A 17,268-nucleotide genomic window follows, 5' to 3' on the forward strand; every position below is an offset into this window, starting at 1 on the left:
TTTCGGTGGACGGGGTGGAGTGGAACGATGTGAAGTTCTTCCAGCTGGCTGCTCAGTGGCCCACGCATGTCAAGTACCTGCCAGTGGGATTGTTTGGGTACAGCAAGCCTTCCTCCTAGGAAGCACTTTTACTCTGCTTTCGCTGCACAGCCAATGACCAGCCATTTCACACTGCCGCGACCAATCAGAGCTTCCTGAGCGAATCGGAGCCAACCAGGGAGGCGGGCCTCTCCTTTTTTTTTTTTTTTGATAGTTAAAGATTTTGTTGGTATGTTGTTTGTGTCTTGGAGGTGTGGACAGTTTTATTTATTTATTTTTTTTGACTGAAGGGTTTCTTTTCTTTTTGGTTATATGGAACATCTGTTTGTCCTCTGACAGCTAAAGTTCCATCCACTGGAGAGGAGTGTGAAAGTTATTATTTATTACAGGAAGTTAGATTGCTGGGGCTGTTATAGGAGATTGAGAAGAACAGAACGTACCTGGCTGGAGAAACTGAACTCTGACACAACTAAAGGTCAAAGGTCAGAGGTCAACAATATGAAGGAGGAGCCGCTACACAAGGCCCTGCATAGTAAGAGCCTTGTTGTGATGGTGGAAAAAAAGGCAGGGGAGAGAGGAACCACATTTGATTGGTGCAATGATATTGTGTTGATATTCTTGAAGAGCATAAGCACATAAAAAGGCACTTGCTCTGAAGTTGCTGTTTTCACCCTTGTTCTTTAAATGCTTGCACTGAGTGGGGTGGTATTTGTTGTTTTGGGGGTGTGGTACAGTCCTGCCAAATCGTGTTGTAGTGCAATCACAATCCAGCTCTAGCAATACTAAAGCGCTTAATGGAGCTGATTCATCTTATTATAGTTAAGGATTTATTGAATATGTTACAGACATCCACATTAATTTTACTACACTAACTATATCAACATTGTAGTAAAATAAATAATAGCTACATGTAATTTGTGATATATAACATCATTTGTGACTACCCTGTTATATTTGCACAGATAAGCTATATATTGGTGAAGACACAATATTGATAAACATCTCTGAATACATATTGATGTATGATTAATAATCAAATGTCTGTTGATCAATTGAATAAATCCCATCCCTTATATCAGTCATGTGCTGATGCCAGTTTGGTCCTGCAGACACATTATGCAGGCTAGGTTGTATATAATCAGAGAAGATGGCTAATAGCAGTGTCTTAACTCCTGGACAGCCAGTCCAAGTGAATTTTCAGCTGTTCTCTAGGCCAGGGCTGCCAGACCCTGTTCCTGGAGATCTGCCATCCTTTAGGGTTTCACTCCAACCCTATCAAAGCACGCACCTCATTCAACAGCTATATATCTTGATGAGCTGCAATGAAAATGCAATGAAAACCTACAGGACAGTAGATCTCCAGGAACAGGGTTGGACAGCCCTGCTCTAAGCTATATATAAAACACAGAACACTTATCTTCTGAAACCCTTTGCTGTTCGATGGTGTGAATTGTACTTGACTGAAGATGTCTAAAGCACTTCAGATGTAGGCTATTTTATGTGACCTGTGCTTACAAAATGATAATTATGTATTGTTAGTAAGTTTGAAGTCATGCCTTCACCTCTGTAAAAGGCTAACTGTATCCAATAACTAATAACTATATCCCATTACAGAGGTGTTTCTCGTCCCACTGCACCACAAGCATGTCTTATTAAGATACCAAAATTGGTTTGGCTGAACTGTGCTGGCGTTTACATCCTTAAAATATGGCCCAGATCCCACCGGTAATTCTTGTTTGACTAATGAACATTAGAATCTAGAAGAGGTCCAGTCCTGATCTAAGAGTATCTTCAGAGTTCAGAACAAAGGCTTGCTCACCACCATCAAAAGGGAGCCCATAGCCAGTTGTAAATTCACCAAATGAGCCAGACAGTGGGCATCGTCAGAGTGGAGAGAATCCACTATCCACTTGGTCCACTATCACAGCAGGATCTCCACTATTTTAGTGCTGACCGGACTAATTCATCAACTAATGTATTAGTTACTGAAAATGCATTTTTAGTGAGTAAGTACATGCATCTGTTGGACACAACAAAGTGGAGTGATAGTGAAATTTCCATTACTCCTCCATTAGGCGGATGTGCTATAAAGACCAGAGGACTGCTTTTGACCGCACTCTGCTCTGTCAGTCAATCAGTCATTTAGTCCGATAAGCTAAGCCTACTCTGTTTCCGTAGTACAACTGAGCTTGGACTATGGAGTAAATTATTCTGAAATATGTGGACACATTAGGCTGCATGAATTGCTTATTAATCACTGAAGAGGAGTAACTATCAGATGCAGGATACAGAGGAGAACAGGCTTTAAATAAGACCAGGGTCCACAGTAGAGTCTGGACCAAAGGAGACCTGCGTCTAGAAGTACTGGTCAGGGTGTGACGTTCTTTCTCATACACCCAAAAAGAGTGTGTTGAAATTGATCGTGGATTCTGATGCCATCTGCGTAAAGATGACCACAGAATACCTGCTAGAACCAAAGACCTGGCTGACAGAAAACTGTAGAGAAACAGGAGAAAGAGAAAGTTTTATTTTTCAAAGGAAGAGGGGGAAAGTGTGGAAGTGGGCTGCCAGTGTTCCGAAAGCCTCCAAGCTCTCATCGGTGGAACGGATCCGGACCCAAACCGGTCCAGTGATCCACATAAATCGGACATGCTCATTTTTTGGCCTGATTTTAGTTACCTTCATTTCTCCCTTGTGTTTTAAAAAAATGTATCCAGTGTTTGGCCGTAGTCGCTAAACTGGTGTTGGGGGCCAGGGCTTCCTCTGTGTTTAGTTACGGCATGATATTCAGTGTTTAACCTGAAGCACAAGCTACTGTGGTTGTCGATGTTACCACGTGTATCAAGTGTTGGGAACCTATGAGCATAACTCCTGCAGGGGGTGCCGTAGGAGGTTTTCTTCTAAATGGATGGTCAACAAATAGTCATAAATCCATCCAAAAAAACTAAAACAAAAGACATGATACCATTGTGTTACGTGACACACTTTACTAGCAAGCTAACGGTATCTTATGCTGTTGATCCAATGCTACCACAGAAAAAAAGGACATCTGTGCTTTTTGTGTGTAAAATCCTGTTCTGTAAAGTTCCTAGAGACCAATGCTGATCGGTCTTATTGGTCTGTGGTGACTGTGGCCTTTACATCTTCATAAATTGTAAGAAGGAATTAAACTGTGTTAGATACAAATATGCATTTATTATAGCCAGTTCTTGCCTCCCTGACTGGGAGAGAGAGCCTTGTGCTGTGTCAAGTGTTATTAAAATCAGTGAAAATAAGGGGTCTATATTCTAAGTGTTACCTAAAGTATTAAGGGGGATTTACATTGTTATTGCAATTGTACTGTCGTAATGTAACTGTCAAATAATGTCCAGTCAGTAGCATAAAATGGCTCAAGCTTCAGGCAGTTCAGCTCCACTGCTTCAGTTAGTTCTGAAGCTTTCAATCCAGTTAAAAAACCACCTGAGACAGTTTTTCTGAAGCTGACAAGCAGATGTTTAGGGGGTGGAGGATTGGGGGTGGAATGGGATTGGTGGCTTACCCCCATTAGAGATCGATGCTTTAGATCTCTTCCTCTCTCTCACCCAATCACAGTTGGAATTGGGGTGACCCCATGTGTTAGAGCTGTTTTGTGGGTTTGCTGATCGAGCTAGGTCGTGTCTCCGCTCCTTCTGTTGTCTCATCAGCAGAGCATATGGACTGTTGCCAGGGTTGTGAGAGCAAGGCTTCACAAGCCCCGGGAATCGATGGGTGGAGGTATAATTTGATGTAAAATAATCACTGTCATTGATGGGAGTCAGTGACTGATGTCACAATGAAGCGCCGCCCATTGCGGGTTTCGAGGGGCCTCATGAAATCTCATGGGCTGTTATAACAGCTAGTGCTCTTGCCTTGAGAAGAGATGAATTGTGGGAAACCCTATAGAACTGTCACATTCAAACTGCTACTGAACTGTGCTGTGAGGACCAACATTACACCAAAATGTTGACTGAATGAGTCGCAGGTTACAAACATAGCAACCTTTAAATTTTCAAGGTACAGGGAATCTTTCCAAAACAGGGAAGGCAGAATTTGTGAAGGAGGTAGCCCTCCACTGCCAAAAAGTAATGTACTACTGATTTTGAAATGGGTGGGGTGGGCAGTTTCCTGTGATTGTGATAGAGGGCTGTTACTATAAATGTTAAGTGTTTTGTAAAATTGTTCTTGTCTCAAAGAAGAAAAAAAAGTAAAGGTCAAATGTGATTTCCTTTCTGCAGTATTCCTGCTAATTTAATCCTGTTTTATTTGACAGGGTCTGAAAATGCAGTACACTCTATAAATGCTTCTTCTTCTTTGGTTTCTGTCCTTTCCCTCGTTCCTCCCGAAGTTGTTCCTCCTTACCTGGAATATGTCCGTCTCTGTGAGATAAAGCAGTTTTTTTCCATGGCAAATGCCGAAATGATGCACCCAGTCGTTCTGTGTAATTTCAGTTTTCTAACCTGCTATCTTTGAGCTGCAGTACAAATAGTGTCAGAATGTTTGTCATTTATGCTATTTTGAGTCCGTTGCATGAGGCGTTCAGTTAATTTACAAATGGCTGTTTTGGACAGTAAGGCACAGCCTTCTTGAGCACCTCCTTTATCACAATGGCCTGATCGACAATCTCTTGTAATGTGACAAATTACCAAAAAAAAAAAAAAAGACTGAATATAACAACACTGAATATCGTCTTTTACTTTTATGTTTGCTTCAATCTTAGTTCTTTGAAACACACCTTAAATATTGAAGTTGTTTTGCTCCAAGGTTCTTGGAAGAAGTATTTTTGCACATGCTGATGTCTCTCCAGGCTTACGTGGCTGCCTGTTGTAATGCTTGTACATATAATACAATCACAAAAAACAAGTGTGTGTAAAATAGCTTTGAGTACATTCTTGTATTGATTTCTTAATATTGATTTGTTTTTTGTAATACGGCTTTATGGTCATTTAAAAATTGATCACAGTTGTAAGTGGAAGTGACCTTCAGTGCTTGAACCATCAGAAATAAAATAAGTAATCTTGATTTGTGTGTTTTCTTTAATGCCATTCAGTACATGGGTTTTCAAAATGCTTGGGGTACGCTCTAAAATAAAACATTAGCTTACACGGCCATTGCACAAATGTCCGTGTAAGCTAATGTTTTTGCTCTTGGGTGTGTTTGTCTTTGCATGCATTGTACCGTTTTATAAAGTCATGACACATTTGAACTAATCTTAGATGTGTGTACATCATAAAACAAAGCATTTTGCTATTAATCTTGTCCCTCTGTTGCCTCTTGGGATTAGTTGGAATAGTCACATCAGACGATTTTCAGCATCTGGATAAAACTTTACTTAAAATAAGATGAAAACATTCAGTCATTTTACTCGGGTTAAGTACAGATTAAACAAGAATAAAACATGAAATGAATAGCTGTAGCTACAGCAGATTTCTGGACGAGTGAACGCTGCCACTCACTGCAGAAGGGTGCAGCTTCTTAGGCATAATCCAGTATTCTACCCCAACTTTAATCCCCCCTTTACTGGTCTCCATGCAGGTGATGTGGTGCTCCTGTGAAAGGGTCTCCAGTCAACGCCATAGATATTTTTATGTCGACAGAGAGGGAGGGAAAAATAAATAAAACTCAATCTTTTTTTAGGCATTATTCAAAAAACTGGAGAAAATGGTCTCTCATATTATTATTGTTGTTAATAATAATAATAATAATAATAATAATAATAATATTATTATTATTATTGAGTGTGAAATGTAACAGGGTTTGCTAAATGTAACCGGGTAATAAATGGTTTTGCTGTGACTGGGGCTGCCGGGTGGGTGATGGTGCTGAGGCGCTTGCTGCCGCTGGTGCGGTCGTGTGCCGTTAGCCTCTAATCCGTGTCGGCGCCTGACTGTGCCGGCTGGCGGTAACGGCCTCGTGTCATCGCTCAGGAGTGACGGCGGTTAATCAGCCGCCTGCGGGACCAGCGGCTGGTGGACTGTTTAAATTAAGGGCTTTGTAGAAACAAAACAGGCCTATTAATACAAGTACACATCACAAAAAAAACAGGTAAAATTGTGTAATATAAAAATGTGAGTAGCTGAAGGACGCACTCTGCACAGAGAGGTGAGCTGGATCGTGTGCCTTGCGGTACGGAAGTAACATCCATCGATCCATCCATTATCTGTACCCGCTTATCCTGGTCAGGGTCGCAGGAGGTGCTGGAGCCTATCCCAGCGTGCATTGGGCGAAAGGCAGGAATACACCCTGGACAGGTCGCCATAAAGCATCAGAACTGCCACTCCAGTAGCCACATGTAATACCCTCAGAGTACCAAAGGCCAAACGTAACAATGCAACGCAATAAAATCACTTCAGTGGAAGTGGGGGATTTAGAAGCCTCTCACCATACAGGGGGCTTGGGAAAAGGGGTGGAGCTTAAGTAGCTCTGTTCATACATGGAGTGGGGGGGAGGAAAGGGAAGGGCTCATGAGTTTCTCTTTCAGTACAAGGCACTGGTGAAAGGGGGGCGGGGTTTATAAGTCGCTCTCTCCGTACAGGGCGCTGGAGAAGGAGATGTAGTCCAGGGCACCGGGCGGGGCGTCGCTGGCGAGGTACTTGGTCATGTGACTGATGCAGTACTCTGCCTGCTCTGGAGGAAGCTCTCTGCGTAGCTCATCCACTGTGATATACATCTGAGAGAGAGGTTATTATTATTATTATCATTGTTATTATTATTATTATTACTACTAATATTAGTATTATTATGCAGATTGTCCAATGTGAAATATGTGTGAAAGGGGAATATAACTATTATTATTTACACACGTTTACCCACGTAACTCGGCTTGTGACGACAGTATGTTTATGTGTCTTGAGTTGTAGGTGAGTAGTATGTGAGTGCATTATGCTTACGTATGTGCAGTAAGTGTATGCATGTCAGCTCTAGCTGAATAAAGCAGGTGTATGTGTGTGAGTACTAGATAAATAAATAACAGCATGTGCATGTGTGTGAGTTTTAGGTGAATAAAGTAGTATGTTTGTGAATTCTATGTGAATAGCATATATGTGTGAGTTCTGCATGAACACAGTATATGTGTATATATGCACTAAGGGAGTACTGTGTGTGTAAGCACTAGGTGCTGCTCACCTTGTCCGATGCCAGGATCTTAAAGGAGGCCATGACCTGCTCGGCCGTGTCGGTCTCGGCTGCCTCCTGCGTCATGAAGTCGATGAAGGCCTGGAAGGTCACCGCGCCCACGTCGTTAGCGTCCACCAGGGTCATGATGCGGGCAAATTCCACCTCACCCTGACGGGGCCGGGACGGGGGGAGGGGCGAGGGTTTGGGTTGGAGTAGGGGTGGGGGTGGGGGTGTGGAGGGTGAGAGGGGGTTAGTTATTGCTCTGTGCTGTAGCTTCACGGTGTGGTTATGCTCTGTGCTGTAGTGTGTCAGCATGTCTCACCAGATCATAGCCCATGGAGATCAGGCAGGCGCGGAAATCATCTGGCTCCATCATGCCATGCCTCTTCTGCAGAGGGAAAAGCAAACAGCAATCAGACACATGTTACACCACACGTACATGCTGCACCACACACTACAACACATACTTATACACACATATACAGCCCTACGCACTTTTATATAGTCATAAAATAACATACTGCATCGCTCATCAATACACACGTATCACATACTTACGTAGAGTGCCACACACTGATACACAACATCATAGATCATCCTCCCTCCTCCTGCCTCCTCCCCCCTCCACACACACACACTCACACACACGCACACGCACACACACACACTCTCGCTCACTCACCCTGTCAAAGTGGTTGAAAGAGGCTCTGAACTCATTGAGCTGCTCCTGGCTGATGCCCTTGGCGTCACGGGTGAGGATCTGGTTCTCGATCTCGTTGATGGAGTGCGTGGTGGTGCTGAGCAGCTGCTCCCAGCCCACACGGACGTGCTGCAGACAGGAAGGAGGAGGAGAGAGGGAGGGAGAACAAGGGAGACAGACAAAGAAGAACAGGAAGGGCGGAGAAGGTGCCGCGCACCACAGGAAGTCAGAGATCGAGATGAAAGTGGCGATCGATAGAGTGATGTTGAGAGAAAGCAACGCACAGAGAATGGACTAGAACAATGTTCACACCAAACACGCACGGCTTTAAGTTCTAATGGAAAATCTAGAGGGAGTTTACTCTCCCGAGGTGAGTCTGGTGTGCCTGCTGTAGCATGGTATACCTCCATGGTGTAGCTGGTGTGCTTGTTGTCGAAGACGAGGGACCCCTGGCTCAGCTGGTGGTCTCCCTCTAGGTTGTCGATGCTGGACTTGTAGTTAGCAATGTCGTGCTCGTACTGTTTCAGATTGTTCATCTGCTCCTCCAGAGAGCCAGCAATGTCCACTGAGATGTGAACAATCTCCTGCAAGCAGCTCAAGGTTATTCATTTATATTCACTTGTATATAAAAAATTAAATGTTTAACACACGCATTTATACATGAATTAATTTAACATGCATCATATGATGCATATTTCATATTTAATGTAGCTAAGAGTCCAGTTTTTTTTTTTATTAGACAAAGGCAGGTACCAAAATTTAAGACACTGAAGTTGGCTGCACAGGACTATTATTTCTGACATATAAATGTATCAGGGAAAACATGGCTGCATGATAGGCTATCATAGACCTGTTTGTTTCAGTCCTACTTGCATTCTTTTTGTGCTATTCTAGCTAACAAGCATACCAAACTTTCTCATGGAAGGGCAGTCTTATATTCCACCTACAGAATTCCAGACACTGGCATACTGTATGCCAAGATACACATAAGCAATACTAGCCACGTGCAGTGGCCCATTTTTTCCATTGGTGTTTCCATTTTTTGTTCACTACTCGTATGATATCACGTGACATATATGCACATCTGAACACTCCACCTTCATCTTGGTCTGAATCCAGGGTCCGATGACGTTGGCCTGGGCGGCGAACTGGCATCTCAGCCTCTCGTTGGCCTGCTGTCTGGCCATTTCCTCCTGCAGCACCTGATCTCTGTGAGGAATCTGGCACCTCACCTGCAGCAGGGAGAGAGAGAGGGGAGAGAAAGTGGGAGGGAGAGAGAGAGAGGGAGGGAGAGGGAAAGAGAGAAAGACAGGGAGAGGGAGAGAGGGAAAGAGAGAGAGAGAGAGCGGAAGAAAAAGAGAGAAGAGCGATCAGTTGAACGGCAGCAGGTGACCCAGTCATTCCCCGCTGGCCTTGGCTTTGCTTACGGCCTCCCACTTGCTGCTGAGGTCCTGGGGGGTGAGGTCGGTGTAGGGGTTGACACCAGGCAACTTGATGCCGTAGGTCTGGGCGATCTTCAGGATCTCACTGTGGATGCCCATGGTGGCCATGCGCTCCTTGTCGGCCTCGGGGAGGGTGGCTTTGAACTGGTCGTGGGCTGTGATCAGAATCTAAGGGGGGGGGGACACAGGAAGTGGTGGACAGGTGGGCAGAGGTGGAAAGTCCAGGGGTCAGAAAGTAAAAGTCCTGCCATGTATTTCTTCTACCCAATAACTCCAGCCAGCTGATTTCATTATTTTTTTCTACCTCCTGGCTGAAGAATTTTGCTAATTAGCAAATCCAGGTTTTTGGAACAGAATACTAAGGAGGCCTTTTACATTCTGAACCTGGATTTTGCATCTCTGCAGGTGTGTGGCAATGAAACAGATTGATGAACTTCCTCACTTATTATGTTCCCATAAACATGAAATTAGGTAACTTGAGAATGTCAACTGACAATATTGTGTGAGGAAAGGGCAATTTAAGCAAATGGAAATGAAAAATGAGAGAAATATGAAAACAGTAGATTGTTTTTGGTAAACTGACTTTTAATGATTTTCATTAAGCCTTAATACACATTACGTGTATTAAGGCTAACAGAAACAGCTACAATTAGCACAAACGTATCCCATACCTTCATTGTAATGAAAAATAAACCACTCTCTTGTGATACAAATGAAGTAAAATAGTGATTACTGCAGAATGTGGGGCTTGCTCCATCCTAACTCCACTTTTTTCCCCACAAGGCAACTTGGGAACACCTGTCGGCTGCTTTTCTGAACATACTCTACATTCCAATGGAATCCCAGTTGCCGAACGCCTAACCCTATACCTGGATCTCCTCGATGCTGTGGACGATAAACATGTCCTGCAGATCCTCCATCGCTCCATCCATCCAGTTATTAAAGGGCGCCGCCCTCTTGGCAAACTCCAGGTACAGCTGGTCAATGGTCTCCAACAGCTTCTCTGTACGCTAGAATACCCACACACACACACACACACACACACACACAAAACACAATCAGCACAGCCTACACCCTCACTCTGTCAGGTCGACAGGTCCTCACAGCAGCTTTTCGCAACACTAGCCCTTGGGAATGGCTGTGTCTTCCTGGGCTTATTCTGACCCTTTGCTGTGTGTGCTGGGGTCTGTTGGAAGTTTAAATGAAGTTTCTACACTCATACTGTATTTGTGCATTAAAAAATGGTCATGCAGACATCATGAGCTTTCGAGGAAAGCATATGCTTGTCTGTGCTCTCCCGAATTGACGGCAAAGGTTACACTGAAAAGGTGCTCCTCACATACTTCTAGTGAGTCCCTCCTCTTCTGAGTGAGGGCTCCCAGGTTATCCCACTGGTCACAGAAGCCCTGGCAACGGGCATTGATGGCAGCAGCATCGTGGTAATCCAGCTCGCTGGAACACAGAAGCAATAAGCCATCACATGCAGGGCTGAACCAATCAGAATCAGACATCAAAACCAGGCACCAGTTCACAGCCAATCGGCAGTTTACTAGCAGGACCACACCTGGCTCATTCACCCAGATCACATATGAGTGTGTGTACAGAACCAGACACCCTCTGGTCCTTTGTTTCTTGAAAACGCCCCAAATTTCACTGTGCAATGACAGATCTGGTGTCTCTAATCAGATCTCTAATCCCCCCTCCCTCCCTCACTTCAGCTCCTGGGCGATGCTGGCGATCTGCTCCAGTCTGTCCTGGTGGGCGGTGAGGTCGCTCTCGAATGCTTCGTGCTTCCTCACGAGGATGCGGACTTCGGCCAGTGAGGCGTGCTCAAAGTCCCTCTGTGTCAGAACCTCCTCTTTCCCTGGGGGTCCCAGAGAAGGGAGAAAAACCTCAGCATGACTCAATAGAAATGGCCCGACCAAAACCCTCCTGAGCTGGACTTTTACCAGTTAGCCCCAGTTCCTGAGGTCTCTGACCATTCCTAAGTCTGGTAATGAAGTTTGTACCTGTCCCCAAAGCCTCTGCCCCTGCCTCCCATGGCACTCTCATCCCATCCACCCACCCCACCCCACCCCCTTGTACCTGCGGTCCAGGCCTTATGCAAGGCGCATTTCTGCTTGAACTTCTCGGCCAGGTGTTCCACTCTTTCCAGACGCAGGATCTCCATGATGAGCCAGTCCTCGTAGCCCTTTTCCACCTGCTCCAGACCCTTCCAGGCATTAGCGATGTCCTGTGGGGTGAAGACAGGAGATCACTGTTTATACAGGGGGGCAAAGGGTGACATTCATCCCATACTGATTTATTTTTTAAATGTTATTTAAACTATTTAACTAGGAAGGGAAACTGAGTTATTCTCATTCAGCCATGGACTGGAGAAAGTAGGGAAGGTGATATGAAGGTATAAACCACAGTATAAACTGTATAACCAACTGTGTGTGTGGGGGAGGGGGTGTGATTATGTGGCATGAAATAGATTAGGTGGCATGAAATAGAGATCAAGTTGATAATTTGACCATGACATTAAAGCAATGGGATCATTAATGACGCCAGTGTCTGGACCTCACTTTACAGTCTCATCAGAAATACAGCGTCTCCTACAGGACAGAATCCCAAAAACGCACTGAGGCTCTAATGGTTTTTTTCTATTTGGTTCAAGGGAAAAACAGCCCAACACTAACTCACCAACTTCAATTCCATCAGCACACTGGTTTCTCCAGGTCTCCATGTACTCACTCACTCACCAGCCCTGCTTAGCTCACGCTGAGAGGGATGAGAAAGCTGCAGGCGGTCCAACAGCTGACCCTTCGTAAGGTGTTCATGGAGATCAGATGTAACTGGCTGCTGGGCTGTGTTAAAGTCTAATGTGGAGGTCAGACACTAAGCTCTGGGAGAAGCTCATTAACCCCAGTGCGTGAGGGTAATTGTCTGGGGGCAGTTATACACATACCGAGACCATCTTGCCCTCGGAGGGCATGAAGGCGGGGCGGTTGCTGAGCCTCAGCTTGGTCTGCAGGGTGTTGAAGCTGATCTCCAGCTGGCGCTTGTCCTGGGCGCGCGGCGGCCAGTGGACGCGGCGGTAATCGCGGAAGTCCTCCAGCCTCCGCTGCATGGCGCCCATGGACTGCTCCGCCACGCGGTTCTCCAGCCAGGGCACGGTGCGCCGGATCCACTCCAGCAGCTGCCGAGATGGGGAGGGGGCGGGGCAGAGGGGGCGGGGTCAGTGAAGGGAGGGGCAGGCGACAGGGCTTTAAAAACGGCGGAAATGGGCGGGGCTCACCTCGCTGGCCAGCTTCTCGTACTCCTGCATCAGTCTCTCGTTCTCCTGGTTCACAGCCAGCACCCTGCAGATCCTGTTAGCAGCAGTTTCAGCCTGTGAGACAGAGAGACATTTCTCACTCCTTATTCAACACTTCAGTTGTTCTTTTTTTTGGCAATTTCAATTATACCTACTTTTATTTTGTGACCTTTTATTGTGCTTTTCCATTTTGTGTACAGAGATGGTGAGATGGAGAGAGAGACAGAGATAGAAAGACACAGGAGAAATGAGGATAAGCCGGTGAAATGTGTGCTAATCAGATGATGCGTATTGTAAAGGAAGTGAGCACGTGTGATTCTGTCCCACCTGTTCAGCACCAGCAAAGGCGTGGTAGAAGCAAGAAACATAGGTCATGATGGCCTTCTCGTCTGGTTTATGGGTATTTACAATGTCTGTGCACAGGAAAACAAATAAATTCAACACAGTAACATTAGATGCCTTTACTGAGAAGAGGTGGAAAATCAACCCATCAACTGGATTTACTAATTAACACAATTCTTCAGCAAGGGGGTTGAGCTAGTTGGTGAAAACAGTTGGCTGAGTTCACGGGTAAAAGAAACACATGGCAGGACTTTTACTTTCTGACCCCTGGACTTTCTGCCTCTGATATCGACTAGAGCAGTGAAGTATAGGTTCACAGCACAGAAAGTGCCATGGTGGGGAAATCAACCCCGTAAAGGCACAGGGGTATTCATGGCTCGACGAGTCAGCGGAAATGGAACCTGCTGCAATACACAGACTACACCAGGGGTGTCCAATCTCATCTGAAAAGCGCCGGTGTGGGTGCAGGTTTTTGTCTAGCCCTGCAGTAAGACACCATATTCTACCTATCAAGATCTTGATTGAAGACCATGATTAGTTAATTAGTTGATTCAGGTGTCATAGTGCTGGGCTAAAACAGAAACCTGCACCCACACCGGCCCTTTGCGGATAAGATTGGATCCCCCTGGACTATGCCAAACGTCTCGTCTCTGGTTCAAAGGAAAGAGGCAGAGAAAGAGATAGTGGTATTACCTTCAGCGTCCAGCATCCTGGGGATGTCTAGGAACTTCTCAGCCACTTCAAAAGCTGTGTTGAGGTTGCCGATGGGGTCATCCTGTACAGACAGACAAGCAGAGAAAGATTATCCCCACAAATGTCAACATTGCCAAGCTGATCTCCTGTTCATTCTGTTTGTTATTCTTCCCTGTTGGTACAAAATGGATCAGGTGTCACTGCATAAGACAGGCAAAAGCTTTATGACTTGCGTACCAGGATTACTGAGACAATTAGACACATCTAAGGCTTTACCTGTCCAACATACAGCATACTGGAGAAACTTAGTTCATGTAAGTGGTGAAATGTGCAGATTCACTGTTTTGGAAAACAAACTGGACAAGTAAATTCTCTACTATATGTTACATGCTGGTCAGAAGATCATGAGTTAGTCACAGCATCCTATTAGTCACAGCACAGTTTTTGGGTCATCGACTGCTCTTGTCTGGCTCAGCAGCTTATTATTGTTTTGAATGGACACTAAGGTTTCATGTATTATCTTGCCTCTCTTCTTGATCACCATGGACCAAGGAATGATAAGAAAAAAATGGAACGTCCTTGTTCAGTCAATCATCAGTTTGAAGCCACGTTCATTATAGACATGGCAGATGGGGAGAGGTGGATCCACAGATCGATATTTATGCGTCACACATTCCAAAAAAAAAAAAACTTCTGCAAAGGATGCACTGGTGTTTCATTGCTCAAGCATCCTTCAGGAGGTTCCTAGCTCCTTTAAGAAGCATTTAACAGGTTGGAATGTCCTGCAAGGTGACGGTCCTTAGTTGATTTCCGGGTCAGTCGAGGACAAAGGAGACAAGTACAGATAAAATAAGTGATTAGAATGAGTCCTAAGACTGCAACTTGAAGCTTTATGACCTCATGGACTTAGACCAGTGGTTCTCAAACTCGATCCTGGGGGACCCCTGTGTATGCTGGTTTTCAATCCAACCTCAACAGCTTTTCATGTTTTAGAGCTGGGGTCCCCAGTTTTATCCAGAAAGGGCCAGTGTGGGCGCACACACCTGATCCTTATTCTACTAATCAAGGTCCTTAGCAATGACTCTAGTGATTGATTAGTAGAATCAGGTGTGTGTACCCACATTGGCCCTTTCTGGAACCCCAGCTCTAAAACACGAAAAGCACCTAATTAAGAATAATTAACAGCTTGTTAATTCTGGGATTGCTGTTGAGGTTGGAATTAAAACCAGCATACACAGGGGTCCCCCAGGACCGAGTTTGAGAACCACTGATTTAGACCACAAAGAGAGCCCAGAAAAAGCATGAAAGGGTTAAGTAAATAAAACTTTAAGAGCAGGGAAAGCTTTGGCCATATGCACTCAGTAGCTACATAAGGAGATCTATACTCCAGGAGAGTAGGGTTTGCTGGGAAGAGATGGAGATGGACTATATGGGTGTGACCTCTAGTTTATGGATGTAGGGGTGATCCATGGTTTTAGGGGTGAGTATGGTGAACCCTGGCTTACTGGTGAATGAAGTGAACCCTGGTTTAGGGGCGAGCTGGGGTGGCTGCTGGTTTAGGGGTGAGTGGGGGTGACTGCTGGTTTTGGGTTAATCAAGGGTGGCTGCTGGTTTAGGGGTGAGTGGGGTGACCCATGTTTAAGGAGTCAGTGAGGTGACCCATGGTGTGGGTGTTTAGTTTAGGGGTGTGTGGTGGGGGGGGGGGGGCAGGTGAGGGCACCTTGCGCAGTTTCTTGTAGTCAATGAGGTCGGGTCTGTGTCTGTGGATGAGAGCACAGAGAGCCAGGCCATCTTTCCAGCTGAGACATAGAGAAAGAGGAGGGGTGGATGGGAGATGGGGGTTAGAAGGAGGAGTAGAGAGGGGGGAGAGTGAAGAGATACAAAGAGTAGGATGAACACAGCTAACATATAACTAAAAAAAGAAGCAAAATAAAATGAGGAATGAGAATAAGACAAAGATAGAGAAAGAAGTATAATGAGATGGCAGAAGAGATGTGCCAAACCTTTCTGCTGCTGCTTCGCTAACTTTATCGGTCAACTCCTGACCCTTTGAGGACAGTGGCTGTTTTTCTGCATCTTGACCAGCAGAGAGAGCTAAGTGCCCACCTGATGTGGAAGTTCTGGACGTTGACATTCCTGTAGGGGGCAGTCTTCCTCTGGCACCACAGCAGCAAGCCATCTTTAGCAGAGGTTTCTAAAGAGAAAGAGCAAAGAAGTCTCATAAAAACAATGTGTTTAAAAGCACAGTAATACTGGCCATGAGTACATATACTGGAATGCCTCAAATCAAGCTAAAATATCAGAAAGCTGTGAGTGACAGAGATGTACAGTAAATGTGCAGCGCATGGTTTAGTGTGAGGTTGTGTGCACACAGAAATATTTGCATACACACGTGTGTGTGTGCATGTGTGTGTGTACGTGTGCGTGTGTACACAGCCCCTCACCCTCCACAGAGATGCCCTGGATGGCAAAGCGCAGGATAATGGTCCAGATCATTCCCAGGGTCATCTTCACGTTCCCGTCAACAATCTCTGCAACGGGAGACACAGTCAGTCCGTTTTTTGTTCTTTAAAGGAGAGCAGGACAGTCTGCCAGCCTCTCGTGTTTTTGCTTTATACATACAGGCAGAAAACAGAGAGGGTAACGGCTGAGGAAGCGTTGCGACAGGGGATGGAACAGCAATCCCCATACAGCTCGAGAGTCAGAAGCCCTAAGGACACTTCTCACCTAGACACAGTCAGCCGTACCACAGGCTCAGGCAGTGGCTGTGTTGAAAATGCATTTCCTTGATTGCTTTTGAACATGAAAAGAGGAATCGAGGGTGTCGAAGAGGAGAGGATGTGGTCAGTGAGAGATGCTCCTCTAATCTGCGCTAGCTCTCCTGCGGTACCCTGAGTAGACTGTGATTTGCTCTAAGCTGTAATTCCCCGGTGTGGAGGAAAAATGGTGACTGTAGTGTGAGCAAAGTGTTAATTAATGTGTTAATCTCAAAAAAGGTAAACCATACAGAAAAGTGAGTCTCACCCTCAGCTCCGATGGACACCAGTTTGACTCCCTTGCTGCAGATGAACTCTAGGGCCTTGTTGACGTTGGCAATTTTGTGAAAGCGCATCTTTCCTCTGTCTGGTCTGGGCAACCTCTCCCCTAGCAACACAGGACAAGCACACACATACACACACACCTCCAATACATTACATTCACCTGCTTTATCCCAACAGTAGAGCACACACTCACATATGTAATTACATGTATAACACGGACACTGTAATTACACGTATAACACGAACTTTCCATATTAACGATTTGAATAGCTGGATGTTTTGACCTAAACACCTTGCTCAAAGCCATGCTAAATTGTCACCTAGGATTCAAACCCACAACCTTTCGGTAATGAGCTTCCTTACTTCCCCTACCCGCTGCTACACCGCTCATCTGCATGACCGTGCACTCGTCCCACATTCGACACCGAACCCTGTACTCGCACACTCCAAGCAGCAGGTGAAACCGAGAAGGTATTAGTCACATGCTAGCTTTGTTTCCATTACAGGCAGCAGGGTTCCCACTGGGGGAATCAGGGCCACAAGCGTAATGGAAAAAGTACAGGTGGAGCTTTCATGTTGCAG

General features: G+C 45.4%; 2 protein-coding genes and 1 long non-coding RNA gene across 10 annotated transcripts in view; 2 read left to right on the top strand and 1 right to left on the bottom strand.

Annotated features, from left to right (window-relative positions):
• The window catches only part of LOC135262337 (phosphofurin acidic cluster sorting protein 1-like), a 49,055-nt gene extending 43,979 nt beyond the window's left edge, over nucleotides 1-5,076 (top strand). For 4 of the 5 annotated variants that reach the window (XM_064349328.1, XM_064349331.1, XM_064349329.1 and 1 more), the window contains exon 24: nucleotides 1-5,076. In XM_064349328.1, coding sequence (XP_064205398.1) covers nucleotides 1-119 — 119 coding nt within the window. In that variant the 3' untranslated portion in view covers nucleotides 120-5,076. The other variant, XR_010332182.1, reaches the window with a different exon arrangement.
• The window catches only part of LOC135262335 (alpha-actinin-3-like), a 25,528-nt gene continuing 12,725 nt past the window's right edge, over nucleotides 4,466-17,268 (bottom strand). For 2 of the 4 annotated variants that reach the window (XM_064349318.1, XM_064349319.1), the window contains exons 4-22: nucleotides 16,670-16,789; nucleotides 16,090-16,176; nucleotides 15,752-15,839; nucleotides 15,366-15,444; nucleotides 13,646-13,727; nucleotides 12,938-13,023; nucleotides 12,593-12,685; nucleotides 12,263-12,493; nucleotides 11,398-11,545; nucleotides 11,026-11,176; nucleotides 10,656-10,764; nucleotides 10,182-10,322; nucleotides 9,298-9,480; nucleotides 8,968-9,102; nucleotides 8,275-8,454; nucleotides 7,853-7,999; nucleotides 7,493-7,558; nucleotides 7,180-7,338; nucleotides 4,466-6,724 (exon numbers count right to left, since the gene is read on the bottom strand). In XM_064349318.1, coding sequence (XP_064205388.1) covers nucleotides 6,566-6,724; nucleotides 7,180-7,338; nucleotides 7,493-7,558; nucleotides 7,853-7,999; nucleotides 8,275-8,454; nucleotides 8,968-9,102; nucleotides 9,298-9,480; nucleotides 10,182-10,322; nucleotides 10,656-10,764; nucleotides 11,026-11,176; nucleotides 11,398-11,545; nucleotides 12,263-12,493; nucleotides 12,593-12,685; nucleotides 12,938-13,023; nucleotides 13,646-13,727; nucleotides 15,366-15,444; nucleotides 15,752-15,839; nucleotides 16,090-16,176; nucleotides 16,670-16,789 — 2,444 coding nt within the window. In that variant the 3' untranslated portion in view covers nucleotides 4,466-6,565. Of the gene's footprint in view, nucleotides 6,725-7,179; nucleotides 7,339-7,492; nucleotides 7,559-7,852; nucleotides 8,000-8,274; nucleotides 8,455-8,967; nucleotides 9,103-9,297; nucleotides 9,481-10,181; nucleotides 10,323-10,655; nucleotides 10,765-11,025; nucleotides 11,177-11,397; nucleotides 11,546-12,262; nucleotides 12,494-12,592; nucleotides 12,686-12,937; nucleotides 13,024-13,645; nucleotides 13,728-14,542; nucleotides 14,726-15,365; nucleotides 15,445-15,751; nucleotides 15,840-16,089; nucleotides 16,177-16,669; nucleotides 16,790-17,268 lie in introns of those variants that run through there. The other 2 variants (XM_064349321.1, XM_064349322.1) reach the window with 2 other exon arrangements.
• On the top strand, nucleotides 7,994-11,169 carry LOC135262378 (uncharacterized). The gene is made up of 3 exons (XR_010332195.1): nucleotides 7,994-8,240; nucleotides 10,096-10,283; nucleotides 11,031-11,169. It is a non-coding gene; the product is annotated as an uncharacterized LOC135262378 (long non-coding RNA).

The sequence above is a fragment of the Anguilla rostrata genome, chromosome 9 (genome assembly GCF_018555375.3).
Source record: "Anguilla rostrata isolate EN2019 chromosome 9, ASM1855537v3, whole genome shotgun sequence".
Taxonomy (NCBI): Eukaryota; Metazoa; Chordata; class Actinopteri; order Anguilliformes; family Anguillidae; genus Anguilla; species Anguilla rostrata.